Genomic DNA, 15,437 nt, shown 5'->3' on the forward strand with positions numbered 1-15,437 from the left:
AACATGGTTAAGTTCAAGAAAGTCTTCTGGAAATGTAATCAACATCAGTTTAAAAATAAAACAGATTTAAACTACAAATGAAGACATTAACAAAGCACCTAACACCTAATATTGTGCTTGAATAAATTAATTATAAAATGTGACTAAGTGTGAATCTGTTTCTTTTACAATGGTGTTTTTCTCTTTATTCGTTTTTAAAACAAAAGTGTTCTTTCCCTTCCTGGTTGCTAACCAATTCTGACTGGGAAATCATATCACCCATGTTAAAGTTAAAATAAATTAAAAAGAAGTAAGTTCTCATTTTCTACTCTTGCAATACATAGAATGCAATTAATAAGATCAATAATATGTTTTATTAGTTAACATTTTCCCTATAATTCAAGTAATTGTATACACTTTATTTAAAAACTTTTTTTATAGGTACTGGAATATATTACATTACATTTCAAATTGACTCTGGTAAGTACTGTATTCATAAGGATTTTCTAATATACGCTTTTAGATTCATATATTTATGCAGCCTTTGGAGGCAGTTTTCATATTTCTGAGACTTGGCAGGTGCATTTATTAAAATGAAACGTAGTAATGGATTTTTAGCCTACCTTTTCAATGTCAGACTAATTCCCTATGGAAATATGTCTTTCACCTGATTTCCAAAGCTATAGTCTGATTAGCCAGTTGTGCACACCCATGCACCAATTCAATCACAGCTGAGACCTCATCAATGAAAAAACTAGTCCTAATAATACCCCCCCTCTCACTGAAGTTTACTGGTATTATATAACATTCTGGCATTCCTGGATGAGAATTCAAAAAGCTTTTATAATCTGCAGTATCTTTTAGTATCTTTTTACAATATAATCTGAAAAAGATTTCTGAAGTACTTACCTAATTTTACATGGCCATTATCTGTTAAAAGAATATTTGCTCCCTTAAAAGAGAGAAAAAGAATTCAATTAAAATGTGTATCTTTTTCTAACATTATATGCTTCTTTATGCTCTGAGCTATAAACCCTAGCATCAAATATTGCCTATATTCTGTATTGTATTTAATTTATTTAAATTTACACAAATGCTAAGAGAACACCTGTCCGTATGTTCTAGAGGCCCTTGATATAACTTTAAAATAAATCGTAAATAATACCATAGGTGCAACAGTACAATTTATTATAATCCCCCCTCTATAGGACAGGCAACAAAAAAAGTCAAATCTCCTGCCTCTCCAAATAATCTCCCACCCTTACTTAACTCCATAGACCTAATCGTAACACAGTTACAAAGTTTGAGCTTCATCTTGAAACCATTACTTCTATGATAAAGTGATGCAAAACTGGGCTCTCAAATAACACAGCAGCAAGGAGAGACAAATTAAGACATCAAGGCAAAGAACATATATATGTTTTGAGACAAAATTTGAAAAGAAATTGAAAGCAGAGGACAAATCAAGACAGACTGTTTGAAGAATCTGAAATGTGTACAACTGAAATGACAACATTAGGTTATGGGACCCCCATGTTCACAAATACCCTGTAAATTTTATTGTAGCTGTACATGTCTATGCAACTCAGATTCCCATTAGTTATGAAATCCTCTCCCAAACAGCAGAATTAGTTTTGTGACCATTTGCCTCTATTGATTAAATCTTACTTTCCCTTCTCTATCTACATTCATTAATAGGCGACTTATAAAGATCAAACAGGAAAGCAATCAGATTTATACCGTATTTCCAAAAGAAAAACAGTTTAGTCCCATTTTGAGATCCTCACTCATTGTAATCTGATGGACCTGCCTTGATACTAAAATTCCTAGGAAAACAGCGATTTTGCTTGTGCTAGATTTGGAAAGTACACTGCTGTGAGGCTACATGCAGTGTTTATTTGGATTTAACAACCAGAACGAATGCTCAAAATTGATCCTTCACATCAGATTCCATTATAATTGCCTGTTACGAAGGACATGGAACAAGCCTGAGCTGAATAAAGAGGTTGGGTAAGGGCAGAACTGAACTGAGAGAGAAGCTGCGTAAGGCATAGCTAAACAAGAAGGAGCAGATAAACTGATTTAGCGGCAGATGTTAGCACCACAGACAAGTTGGTGTGTGAAAAAGCCAAGTAGGTTTTCCAAAGTACAGCTTGTGCTTTTCTGGTTACCAGTTTTTATACAAAAGGACAAAGTAGGCCCTCAGGACACCCATGCAACCCAACAGCTTTGAAAGGCTTTGCACAAGTGTAACTAATAGACCATTGGAACATAGTACAGTAACCCCTCCCTTAATGTTGTAATTATGTTCCTGAAAAATGCGACTTTAAGTGAAAGGATGTTAAGCGAATCCAATTTCCCCATAAGAATTAATGTAAATGGGGGGTTAGGTTCCAGGGAAATTTTTTTCAGACAAAAGACTACTGTGTGTGTGTGTGTGTGTGTGTGTGTGTGTGTGTGTGTGTGTGTGTGTGTGTGTGTGTGTGTGTGTGTGTGTGTGTGTGTGTGTGTGTGTGTGTGTGTGTGTGTGTGTGTGTGTGTGTGTGTTTAAACAAACCATTTAATACTGGTACACAGTGATGATGATTGTGAAGCTTGGTTGAGGTGGAGGAGTCAGAGGGTGGGATATTTCCCTTACTGCTAAATGATGAACTAGCAATTGGCTGAGCCCTCAAGAGTTAACTCTCACTCTACAAGGCATGAGGAATGGAGGGAGGGGAGACATCGCAGACAGAGACACATACCCTATGTGTGTGTGTGAGAGAGAGAGAGAGATGTGCATTTCCCCTTTAAGTACAATTCCTTGTTAATAGATCAGCTTGCTGAGACTGCAGCTGCTGCAAGCTCCCTCTGTCCTGAGCCCTGGTGTGTCCCCACTGCTCTATGGAAGATGGAGTAAGCGGGGTGCAGGAGCACGGGGGAGGGGGACACCCTGACATTAGCCCCCCTCTTCCTTCCCTCCCCCCGGAGTCTCGGGGAGCAGCTCCAAGGCAGAGGGCAGGAGCAGCACATGGCAGCGGGGGGGAGGGACAGCTGAACTGCAGGCAGCTGCTGCACAGGGAACTTAGGGGAGCGGGGAGCTAACAGGGGGGCTGCCGGTCCACCTTGGTTCCAAGCCCCCACCAGCTAGCTGCAACGGGCTGCTCTTCCTGCAAGCAGTAGCAGGGCCAGCTCCAGGCACCAGCCCAGCAAGCAGGTGCTTGGGGAGGCCAAGGGGAAGGGGCGGCACATCGGGCTCTTCAGCAGCGGGTCCCTTGGTCCCTCTCGGAGGGGAGGACCTGCCGGCGAACTGCCGCCGAAGAAGAAAGTGGCACAGTGGAACTGCCGCCGATCGCGGGTGCACCCCCTCCCCCGCCGCTTGGGGTGGCAAAAACTCTGGAGCTGGCCCTGAGCAGCAGACAAAGCAGGCAGGAGCTTTGTTATAAGGGAGCATTGCACAATTTTAAATGAGCGTGTTCCCTAATTGATCAGCAACGTAACAATGAAACAATATTAACTGGGACGACTTTAAGTGAGGAGTTACTGTACATAATTCTGTGGCTAATGCACAAGTAGTACTACAATCCAGTTCACGTCCTCTCAGCTGCATTGACTCTGCAACATTAACAGGAGTAAATATGTAACCATCACAAACAGGCAGGCATGGCTCAATACAGGATGCAGATCTTTAGCTTAAGGGGATGCCATTTTTCACAGTAAAACTGTATTTTATAAGAACACCGATTTTGTTTACATTCCATTAAGCATTATGGGTCTGATCTACAGCCAAATGAAGTCAACTGAAAGATACCAGACTTTGGATCAGTCCCTTTATTCCTGTAATATGAACAGATAAAAAGTAGTTCTGGATTTTGTAACTATCTTCAATTAAACTTTCAAGTCTTATAACATACATTCCTTTATGTGGGCCAAACTGGATTTTGGCCACCCTCTAACATGACCACATGATGGAGGAGAAGGAATGCTTCCTCCCCACCAACCCAAAAGTGCCATGCAGAATAGCAGCTCCAGCCCTGAGTTATGCCCCCAAAAGTTGGGTTTGGCCTTGCCATGACGCCATCCTGTTGGCTGGTGCAAAGGGAGGTGTATGCTGCACCTTAAACATACGTCAAAAATTAAATTCTCCTCCCACTTTCCTCCAGCACAACTGAAAATGCTCCCCTAAGGTAATATGTCTCTATATTTCCCCCAATGCAGGGCAATGGCTAAATGTCACAATTTAGCCCCAAGTAAGTGCTCTGTTTGATCTAAGTGATAAAAAAACTGAATTATTCTCCAAGCATACATTTTAGAAGTGTTTTACTTCTGTTTTAAAAAAAGTGACTACTGAACCCCAATAGAAAATGAAATTAGTAAAAAAAAACAAAAAAATTAATTAGTAGCGGTACTTAAATATTTCTCTGTAAAATGGATATGTAACAATAGTCAACTAATTGAGAGAGTAGCTTTTTTAATTTTAAGGGAATCAAAATACAAAAAATAAACAAACTTGACCTACCTTGATGTCTCTGTGCATTTTTCCTTTACTATGAAGATAATATAATCCCTGCAGTTTAAGAACAAGGGCTTTAGTTAAAGAAAATACTTACATCATCATTTAGCCTTAAACATTTTTCATTTTACAGAAAATAATTTACTAGATTAAAAGAATAAGATTTAGGATACAATTCAGTGATTTACTAAAGTTAATAAATACTGTTTTGGCTCGTTGTGAAATGAGAATGAGAATGAAACTAGATTTTAACAATCATACATTCAAACTGTACTTATCTAGCAGCAGCCAATTTAGAGATAGGACAAAGAATGAATGGGGGGGGGAGAAATCAGTAAATAGACACACCTCTACCCCGATATAACGCAACCCGATATAAACACGAATTCAGATATAACACAGTAAAGCAGCACTCCGGGGGGGCGGGGCTTCACGCTCCGGCGGATCAAAGCAAGTTTGATATAACGCGGTTTCACTTATAACGCGGTAAGATTTTTTTGGCTCCCAAGGACAGCGTTATATCAGGGTAGAGGTGTATAACAAGCACCACGTTCATAACAGGAAAACAAGGAGCGTGAGAATATTGTCCTTCTGGGCATGTAGAGTGCCATCTCTGTTGTGCAACATTCAGATACACCTCTACCTCGATATAACGCTGCCCTTGGGAGCCAAAAAAATCCTACCGCATTATAGGTGAAACCGTGTTATATTGAACTTGCTTTGATCCACCAGAGTGCACAGCCCTGCCCCCGCCCCCCGGAGCACTGCTTTACCACATTATATCGAAATTTGTGTTATATCGGGTGGTGTTATATCGAGGTAGCAGTGTATTTCTAAAGTGTCTATCCCTGCTTTATCTCACTGTTCAAGTTAGACACCTATGGTATAGATCATCTGCTTAGATACCAATTTTCAATTAACTCCCAAGTAGATAGAACCTTTTTGCCCAATGCAGGAGCTCAACTCTGGTCTATGTATCAAACTTAGTGGAATTTCTGTAGGAGGCATTTTAGGTGCTTCCTCCAGGATTTGACACATGGAATGAAAAAATATCCAAGAACGGATGGTGCACTCCAGTCAATCATGGTCCTTGTTGAACCAGAAGGCATAGTAATACTGAACAACCATAAGGGAAATTGTATGACTACAATCATGGCATTCCTGAATTCAGTGAACCAGCTTTCTTCTTCCATACTTGAAATGATAGAGAATAGAAAATTGGAGAGCATCAACTGCACATAAGACTAAGTTCAGCTAAAGGCTCTGAGAGAACTGGAGCTAAAGACTCTCATATCTAAACACCACCTGGCACAGAAGCTGCTTGGGGTGACCCCTGTACAGTGCCTCAGCAATGCATCCAGACTTGAACTTCAAAGGTGGTGAGATGAAGGGGAAGAAGTTGAGCCTGATGACAACACAGGCTACTGAGAGCACACCGCTTTCAGTGCTCCACTCTCTGCACTGTATTCAGTGAGTAGCCAGAATCAAGTACAAGGTTCCAAAATCCTCTCCGAGATTGACTGCAGTTGAACAACTGTCTCACTCTTGGCAGCTATAAACTCTCATAATGGTTACATTTCTCCAGAACTCAAGACAGAAGCACTTAAGTGTGGGACAGAGACCTATTTTGGCAAGTGGACCAAGACTACAGAATTCACTCCTGGAAAAAAATGGGATTATTGTGAATATTACCATCTTCAAATTGAAAAATAAGCCCCACTTCTTTGAAATAGCCTTCACACAGTGATAAAGGCAAACCACTGACTGGTGGAGGACAAAACAGTTAGGGATTGCTTCAAAGATTTGTTAGCTGCTCAGATGATAAGCATGGCACAAATATCTAGATAGATAGGAGCACTAGCTGGATATGCTTTTGGGAGGTGTTTTTCCCTTTTTTGTCAGCTCATCAATAGCCTTAATGCAATTTAGCTGGAGAGCTAGTCAGCGCTCCCGACTGGAACTCCTTTATCAACCACAAGAGAAAAGAACTGATCACTGAGGCACCAAGGGGAATCTAGGTTCCTGAGCACGGTTGGCATGCAACAACCAGTTGGAACCAACAATTCAGATTTTTGAGATGAGAGAATCCCCACCACATGTGTGTGCATAGACCTGGACCCAAAAGTGGGATTCATTGTAATGAGTATCTTTGGAGAAATAGGTATTTTTGTATAGACATACACCTGACATCAACTTCAACAGTTTTACTAATAGCGCCTAGATTTAAATGTCTTGGGGCTGTTACAGAACTGGGTCAACAATTCGCTCACTTCCACCACTGATCTAAAAGAACCCAAAGCCAAGGCTTCAGAAAACATATGCCTAAAGGTAGACCCTTAAAAGTCCGTATTTAGACACCTAACTAAGGGAACAGATTTCCAAAAGTGATGAGTACACAGACACGCCTCCTGATTTCAATGGGAGCTGCTGGGAACCACTTGCAAAATAAACTCCCTTTTTTAGGTTCCTAAACATGGTCATGTAGCCTAACGTTAGGCACCCCACGGTGAAATTCTGGCCCCACTGAAGTCAGTGGCAAAACTTCTATCAACTTTAATGGGACCAGGATTTCCCACCTTGGTTTTGGACTAAGCCTGTTGACTTTTAGAGAGTGATATAAGATATATTTTCCTCAGACTTTTGATTGATGAGGATGACTGAACTATAAATTTTGTTTATTTTAAACACATTAGAACCTATGAATGTTATATTTGTCAAAATATTGTAGTTTTAATATCATACATGCAGTAAAGGACAATTTCATAATCTACAAAAACATTCATTCATAAAACATTCAGATAATGTGTATGAGGTACTTCATTTATATTTCCTAAGCAACATACACATACTAAATGAGAATTATAACATGTTATTTTCTCAAACAACCAAAAATTAATAATCCAAAAAATCTGATCCTATATAGCTAAAGAAATGCTCCATTTGAGAGAGACCTCAAGACTCTCAGACTAGAAGAATAAAATGAATCAAAGTTTTCCCAGAACAAAAACAAAAAGCAAGAGTCCACACACTACTGCTTGGAGTTTTCTAAACAAAGAAATATGTATCTTGTAAATAACTAAGACAAATGGTTATATTTATTTTATAAGAAAAAACCCTACATCTCATTTACATATTCAAAATTGAGTTTTCAAGTTCTCTTCTAATCTATGGTATAAATCAAATATCTTATTTAATGCAATTATGCACACATGGACAAATGCATATGTAGTTGCTTCATTTTTAATAAAAGTGTAACAGCTTCTCCCAGTGTTCAATCTTCCACTGCCAATTTCATGACTACAGTGAAGATGGAAGGAGCTAACCTCCTTTTAAACAACTCTGCAATAACTTGAGCCAGATGACAGAATAATTCTACATTTTGTGAAAGCTATTATTCAGGATCTTCTCTTTAGTAAAAGATAGAGTAACTGCTAAGGTATGCAACATGATTCTTTCAGATGATTCAGATGTTTTTGGTCCTTTTATTTTTCCCTGAAGACTAACAATTACGTACAAATTAGAATGTTAGCTACCTGTAGTGTTTCTCTGCTAACATAGGCAATCTGCTGTTCTGAAAGTGGTCCAGTCACTGCAAGAAAGAAAATATTTTGTTTTTACAAAAACAGGTTTTTAAATTTTTTTCCTGGTGTTGTATTTCAGAGCCCTGCACAAGTTCAGTAGACACACACAGAAGCTTTAGTCTACTTTCTGTGGTTCCAGTTTACCATTTCTACCCTGAAACTTCACAAACTTTTCCAATTTGACAAAGTAAACAGAAGAAATATGGATGGAGGCTGGGATTTCTCAAAGAGGATTAGGAGAGTTAAAGTGCTCACATCCAACTGAAATCCAATAGGAGCTGGGTGTTTAACTCCATTAGGCTCCTCTGAAACTCCCAGCCTTCAAACAAAACACCACCTTGCAATATGAAACTTGAGAAAAAATCTGTCTTCCCTTTCCTGAGGATTTTGAAATAAAACAGGAGATACATTTTGGAAGCATGGAGTTCTGGAATCAGGTAAATCTGGATATCTAAATGACACCAATTTTTCTAAGAATTCATGGTACTTTGAGAAATCTAATTACCAGGGAACTAGAGTATTACCTCTTAGGGTACACCTACATTGCAACAGAAAAACAGTGGTGCCAAGTCTCAGACCCCAGGTCAACTGACTCAGGCTCACGGGGTTCAGGCTGCCAGGCTAAAAATTGTAGGGTAGATCAGGGGTCTCAAAGTCCCGGCCTGCAGGCCATCTGCAGCCCGAGAACCTCCCCACTGTGGCCCATGGAGAAGAGACACATGCAGCCACACTACCGGCAATGTCTGTTGCAGGCACCGCTCCCCGCAGCTCCCATTGGCTGGGGGAGAGGGACAGAGACACCATCACTAGTCGCCAGGCGTAGTCAACCATGGAGGCGACATCATTAGTTGCCGGGCAGAGTCAGCATCATTAGTTGCCTGGCAGAGTCAGCCATGGAAGCAGCATCACTTTTTTCCACAATGAATATAAACAAGTCAAAATACCAAACACAACTATCTGATCCACACCTTGCTGCAATCCTGAAGGTTTCAACTGCTCCATCACTGAGGCCAAACATCAACAAACTGACAGAACAGAAGCATTGCCAGGTGTCTGGCAAACACTAAAAACTCTGGCAGGAGGAGAACTGTATAAAGTTGTATGACAGTTTTATTATTTCTAACAAATTCAAAATAAAAAATACAGTATAAACCTTTCTTTTCTGAACACCATCTTCAGTGACATTATTGGCCCACTGGGAGGATTTGAGGACTGGCACTGGCCCTAAGGCAAACTGAGTTTGAGACCCCTGCCTTAGGGTATGGCTACACTGGAACTAAATACCTGCAGCTGCCTGTGACAGCTGACTTGGGCTTGCAGGGCTCAGGCTAAGGAGCTATTTAATTGTGGTGTAAATGTTTGGGCGTGGGTGGGAGCCCGGACTCTGAGACCCCACAAGGGGATAGAGTCCCAGAGCCCAGGCTCCAGTCCAAGCCCAAACATCTACACTGCAACAGAACAGTCGCTTAGCTCAAGCCCCATGGGCCCAAGTCAGCTGAAATGAGTCAGCAGTGTGTGTTTAACTGTAGTGTAGACATAACCTGAGGATTTAATTGTTGAGGCCCAAGGTCTAATTGGACTGAGACACAGCTTGGAAATTAGTTAAATGAGTACAGAGTCTTCTACTCTAAATAGCAGAGTTGAAGCCAAAATCAGTAGTGACAGGAAAGCATTACTACAGGACATCTGTTCAGCCACTTATGTGAAAAAAGCTCATTTCCTTGTGAGCAGGTCTTTCACATCACAAAAACTATCATAACAATTAACGCTCTTCTCAATGTTAGCAGAAATGCCAAGGACTGACTTGGCCACTCATAACTTCTTGGGTCATTATAATGATCTGAGCATGTAAAATGATCCTTCAGTTTGATTACTGTTATGAGAGAAACCTGAAAGTATGTATGCTGTTTTATTCTTCCAGTGCAGAAGATTAAGCTACTGGGTGGGAAGTTGTGGGATAAATATGAAATTAAAGAATTAGAATTATCTTAAGTTTGATTAATATATAGGTGTTGTAAAGAAAGGCCCTCACTAGCAAGTGGAAGACAGGCCTTGAAAATAATGAGTTATAAGGTCAGAAGGAATGTAGGAGGGAGGATGCCTGGTTCAAAGATTAACTAACGAGATAAGGGAAATTTTCTAAAAAGGCGGCTTCTGACTGATAGGGGTGAGTGCAGATGGTTTTAAATAAGACGAAAAGAATCTGTCTTAAAGGGATCCTGCATAAACCTTCCCACCCTGCATACCAGTGTTAAACCCTATGTGAACCCAGGTGCAATGGAAAAACTGTTGGTCAACGAGGAGGGGAAAAAAGACCTTGGGAAGATAGGAGGTTGTAAATCTTATCTGGATTAAGACTGAAAAATAAAGTGTGAACTGTCTCAAACTGAGTTTTAGCTGAAGCCAGTAATTGGCAATGACATCACTTGTCTGTTAAAGGGTATAAAAAAGTAAACTCTTAAAGGGTTCATTGCTAGAAACTGTATGACCAAGTTGGAGCCAACCAATATAGGTCTAAGCACCTATCAGTTTAGCCTGCTTTTAAGTATCTTACAATGCTTATCAATGTAGTAAATTGCTTATTATTTAGCCATTGTAAGCATGTTTAGAGCAATTATCTAAATACCTATTTGACCTTCGGATTTAATAAAGGAATTTATGGTTAAACTAATGTCGTGGTAATAGCCAGCATAAATAATAATTCCAACAGAAGTCTTTGCAATGTAGATGGTGGTGGCTTGAAGGTTCCTAGGGTGGACCTTTATCTGGAAAGATTGTTTCAGGGTTGCAATTAAATCCCCATTTGCAACCCATTTCGTCTGGAATATTGTCCCTTTCATGCAGGTCCTAGAGACAGAGTGATAAAATCCTTGTTCTTAGATTTCCATTTTCAAAGCCTGTTCTAACAAAAATATGTATTTCTATCAACTAATGTATTCTTGCCATTATGTGACAGATAGGGCTGTAAGAAAATTACAGGCTGCAATTTTGTTGCAGAAACTACTACTTTTACCTTTTACAGTTACCACAAATTTCAGTGGCATTGTGACCCTGTGTGCCAGATTGCAGCACTCACTCGTATTTGCCCCAGGCGCCCTGCCATCATGCTTGCCTTTGAGAGCCAAGCAGGACATGAATCATCTCTTCTGTGCTGCTGCCCTACTTTGGAAGGTAGTCTTCATGCCTTGAACCACAGCTTTAACAAACTGTGGCCACATTTTGTAACAAAAAATAATCAACTTTTTTACAGCCTTAGCAATAGATTTAACTAATGTAATGCAAATAGAGCTAGCAATTAACATTCCACATTCAGCTAAGACCCTTTTTAACTGGGCCATACTCTTGTCCATCAGTGAAACCTTTCACTTTTGCAACAATACGTGGTGTTTTCAGAGGATTGCTCATTTCACTGCTACCTTTTCGTTCCCCTCCCAGCTCCTAAGTGTTTTGCCCACCTGTTGCATCTAATGGTAAACCATATTTTGTAAACTGTTTGAAGCAGGTATTATCTTTGTATTTTTCATCTGTACAGCACCCAGCATGAAGCCCTGATTCCTGTTTAGAGCCTCTAAGCACTACTCTAATACAAATATCAATATACATGGCAATCTCTCTATGCAAGCAACACCATTCATGACAACAGGTCCAATATACCAACTATCAACAGATAATAGTGTGTAATATAGTAAAGCCAAGCTCATATGAACTTGGAAGAAAAGTGGATATATGCTAAAACTGCATGACTAGAAGCATGTTCTTCATTTTATTTTTTACATTAGAAATATTGTAAAATTAAAAAGACAAACAAAGGAGTAGGATATCAAAATGCACAAGTTATTTCCCTGTTACCAGCCCTTCTTTAAAAATATATAGTAAATTTTGTTTGTTTTGGGAAACTGGTACTTTTCTAATATGTAAACTGCTATTTGTCTTTAAACAAGTTAAAATTGTCATTAAATGGTTATAATATATATTAGATCCTAAGACATAGATAAACAATGCTGACCATTTAAAAAACTTTCATTTTTAACCCTGTAAATACTGTAACTATACATTGGTCTAAGAAGTTATATTTAGCTTTCACAGATGCACAGTGATGGCTTACCATGATAAATGTCCTGTAGAGAACCACCTCCACAAAACTCCATGCAAATCCATAGCTTATCTCGCCTAAAAAGTAAAAGCATTCATTAGCCTTCCATATTTACAACTTGGCCTATTAAAGATAATTCAAAAGTCTCAAACATTAAGCAACAGAATATAACAAGCCTACATACTATGCAAGTACAAATGAAAACAAAGTATCTATACTATCTGATACTAAAAATACACACTTTAAACAAACATCGAAGAACTTCCCCCAATTTATTGCATTAATGTGAACAATAGGAATGAAGCATGTGTGCGCTTTAAAAGGCCTAAGAATTGAATACCAAGGGAAATTAAATTTCCTACTCACTAGCTAATTTGCTTTCTATGGTAACAGTTGAGAGAATGCAAACACTGGGTTACTACCACTCCCTCGATCGGACTGGCAGGATAACGGCTAACCACAACCCAAGGATTTTCCCACTCTAAAACCAAAGAATGGAATGATCAGCTAGTTCTCACAAAGGCTTACTTTACAGAAGACACAACTGGAGAAAATTTGAGTACAAAAACAGAGCTTTGTTTTTAATTTTTTCCACTGATAATGTAACTTTTTTTAAATGTATAAAAATTACTTTTAGAAGTGTTGTGGAAGATACAAGTCTAATATGGTGCATTTTAGAAACACAAAGCAATGCAACGTCCATCACAACACTATCAGAAATGAAAGATAAAAAGAATACTTATCTTCAGGGAATGACAATTTAAAATGCAAAGAAGTGCTCTTTTCTCTATCAAAAAAACTGATTGAATCAAATGAACCTGAGTATAAAAAGAGGCTATAAAATTCTGATTCATCCTATCCTAACACAGTAATGCCCTGAGCCGTAACTGACTGAGTGGGTTCATCCCACACAGAGTACAAGTAAAGAATTGTTGTTAAGTGTGTTCAGTACACCAACTAGAATTAGTTACTGAGTTGCTGCTAAGCCAGTGCCAGCTCTAGCTAAGAACTGACAAATTCACAGCTGGAAACCGAACCAGCTCACCTGTATGTTAGTTTTGTTCAAACTAGATATTATTCTTATAATAATGTATTTAATGTTTATACTATGAAATGTTTGTAAATTGCTGCATGCATTAATCTCATTTGTAATGTATGTATTCTGCTATAAAGAAATATGCAAGTTTTGCTTTAAAACTTTGAAAATGTTTGCTCTGAACTTGTGAACCCAAACACAGGAATCAACGACCTCTCCTCCCTCTGCCCATTAAGGAGGTCTATAAAGATTAAATAGACCATTAAGAAACATGACAATACAAGGATTGGTGAATGACCCTATAACACTTTGGAAATGCTATGTGCAAGGGAGCTCCTCCCATAGACCAGAAGGCTAAATATAAAGATAAAACAAGGTTAACAAGGAAATTTGTCATCTCTTTGATGTTTGCACTCTCACAGGGCCAGAGACGATAAACTAAGGCAGAGATCCCCAGGGGTTACCCCTGGGTACTCCCTGAAAGACATTTTGAATTGACAGATTACTACATCTCTCATCTTTACGAATCAGACACGGTAACTCATTTGTGCATATATGCTTGCTTGCTTTAACCTACAAATAACATTTCTTTTTCCTAATTAATAAACCTTTAGACAGTTTATTATAGGATTGGCTACTGGCATTATCTTTGGTGCAAGATCTAGGGTACCAACTGATCTGGGGTAAGTACTTGTCTCTTGGGACTGGAAGCAACCTGAATAGTGTGTGATTTTTGGTGTAATTAGCCATTTATCACCAAGTCCAGATTGCTTGGGTGACAAGATAGACAGGAGAGCCCAAGGGGTCTGTCTGTGACTCCATGATAAGACTAGTACAGTGATCCATGAGTTCATACTTGTTACTGATTTGGCAAAATCTAATTACAGAACATACCACCAGTTTGGGGTGTCAACACTCTTTTTGACAGTCTGCTCTGAGGTAGGCGATCATGGTCATGAGTCTCTCCAGTGCGACAGATACCTTTTCTAGATAGGTTTGTTTTAATTACTATAGCGCAGATTAATAAAATGACAAACATGAGGACAAGGAAAGAGGATAGAATTGTGATAACATACTAACGTTGTTTCCTGACTGAAAAAATGAAAGAATAAAACACTTCCAAGAATCAAATTAAAGACAATATTCAAATACTGAAATTGATCATCTCCTTTCATTTTGGTGCTAAACCTCTCTATTCCAACCTTCCTCTCCTACATCCTTTTCTAAGCCACCCTCGACCTCTACCAGTTTCTCTCGCCTTCTCCTGCATAGGACTCTAACCCATTCTCTTGACAAATCACAAGATCGTCTGCCCACTCTACCTTCTCACCGGTAGTCTGTCTGGCAGCAGCTCTCAACAGCTAAATATATTCCCAGACAAAATGTTCTGTTAAAACGGAGTTAAAGGTTGAAAGTACATCGCAGTAATTTAAGGATTAAAAACTGCCTTACAAAAATGCTGTAATATTTTTATTTATTTATTTTTAAAAGAGACCAACAAGCAACAGAAACCCAAACAATTCATAGTTAAGGTTAAATTTAGAGTGTGTGTGTGTGTGTGTAAATTTATTAATCAATTGATTAATTATTATTAAATTATAATAATTAAAAATAACAAATTATAGATATATTTGAAAGTATGAACAACATTCACAGTTAAAACACCCCAACAATCTTAACTCTGTCTTTAGGGTGATGCTTATCTTCTTTGGCCCTTTCATACCTAAGAACACCCATACTGGGTCAGACCAAAGGTCCCTCTAGCCCAGTATCCTGTCTTCCGACAGTGGCCAATGCCAGGTGCTTCTGAGGGAATTAACAGAACAGGTAATCATCCAGTGATCCATACCTTGCCTTCTGGCAAACAGAGGCTAGGGACACTTCAGAGTATGGTTTTGCATCCCTGTCCATCCTGGCTAATTGCCATTGATGGACCTATCCGCCGTGAACTTATCTAGTTCTTTTTTGAATCCTGTTATAGTCTTGGCCTTCACAACATCCTCTAGCAAAGAGTTCCACAGGTTGACTGTGTGTTGTGTGAAGAAATACTTCCTTTTGTTCATTTTAAACCCACTGCCTATACCTAGAATATGATCCTGAAACCTTCATCCATCAGATCAAGAGTTTGCAGGGTCAGGTTCCTACATGTACTCTCTTTAAGGAGAGTGAGGCAGTGTATAGAACATTCATGAGGGACCCATAAAAGCCTCATAATTACATAACATAGTAATGCAATTTTGTTGTTGTAGCCACGTT

At 39.1% G+C, this 15,437-nt stretch overlaps 2 protein-coding genes across 2 annotated transcripts in view; one reads left to right on the forward strand and one right to left on the reverse strand.

Annotated features, from left to right (window-relative positions):
• Positions 1 to 15,437, forward strand: part of TMEM178A (transmembrane protein 178A) — a 156,296-nt gene that overhangs the window by 93,782 nt on the left and 47,077 nt on the right.
• Positions 1 to 15,437, reverse strand: part of MAP4K3 (mitogen-activated protein kinase kinase kinase kinase 3) — a 130,004-nt gene that overhangs the window by 86,919 nt on the left and 27,648 nt on the right. For both annotated transcript variants that reach the window (XM_039532999.1, XM_039533000.1), the window contains exons 4-7: positions 12,158 to 12,222; positions 8,005 to 8,060; positions 4,478 to 4,525; positions 889 to 931 (exon numbers count right to left, since the gene is read on the reverse strand). In XM_039532999.1, coding sequence (XP_039388933.1) covers positions 889 to 931; positions 4,478 to 4,525; positions 8,005 to 8,060; positions 12,158 to 12,222 — 212 coding nt within the window. The remainder of the gene's footprint in view (positions 1 to 888; positions 932 to 4,477; positions 4,526 to 8,004; positions 8,061 to 12,157; positions 12,223 to 15,437) is intronic.

This window comes from Mauremys reevesii, linkage group 3 (assembly GCF_016161935.1).
Source record: "Mauremys reevesii isolate NIE-2019 linkage group 3, ASM1616193v1, whole genome shotgun sequence".
In the NCBI taxonomy this organism is placed as follows: domain Eukaryota; kingdom Metazoa; phylum Chordata; order Testudines; family Geoemydidae; genus Mauremys; species Mauremys reevesii.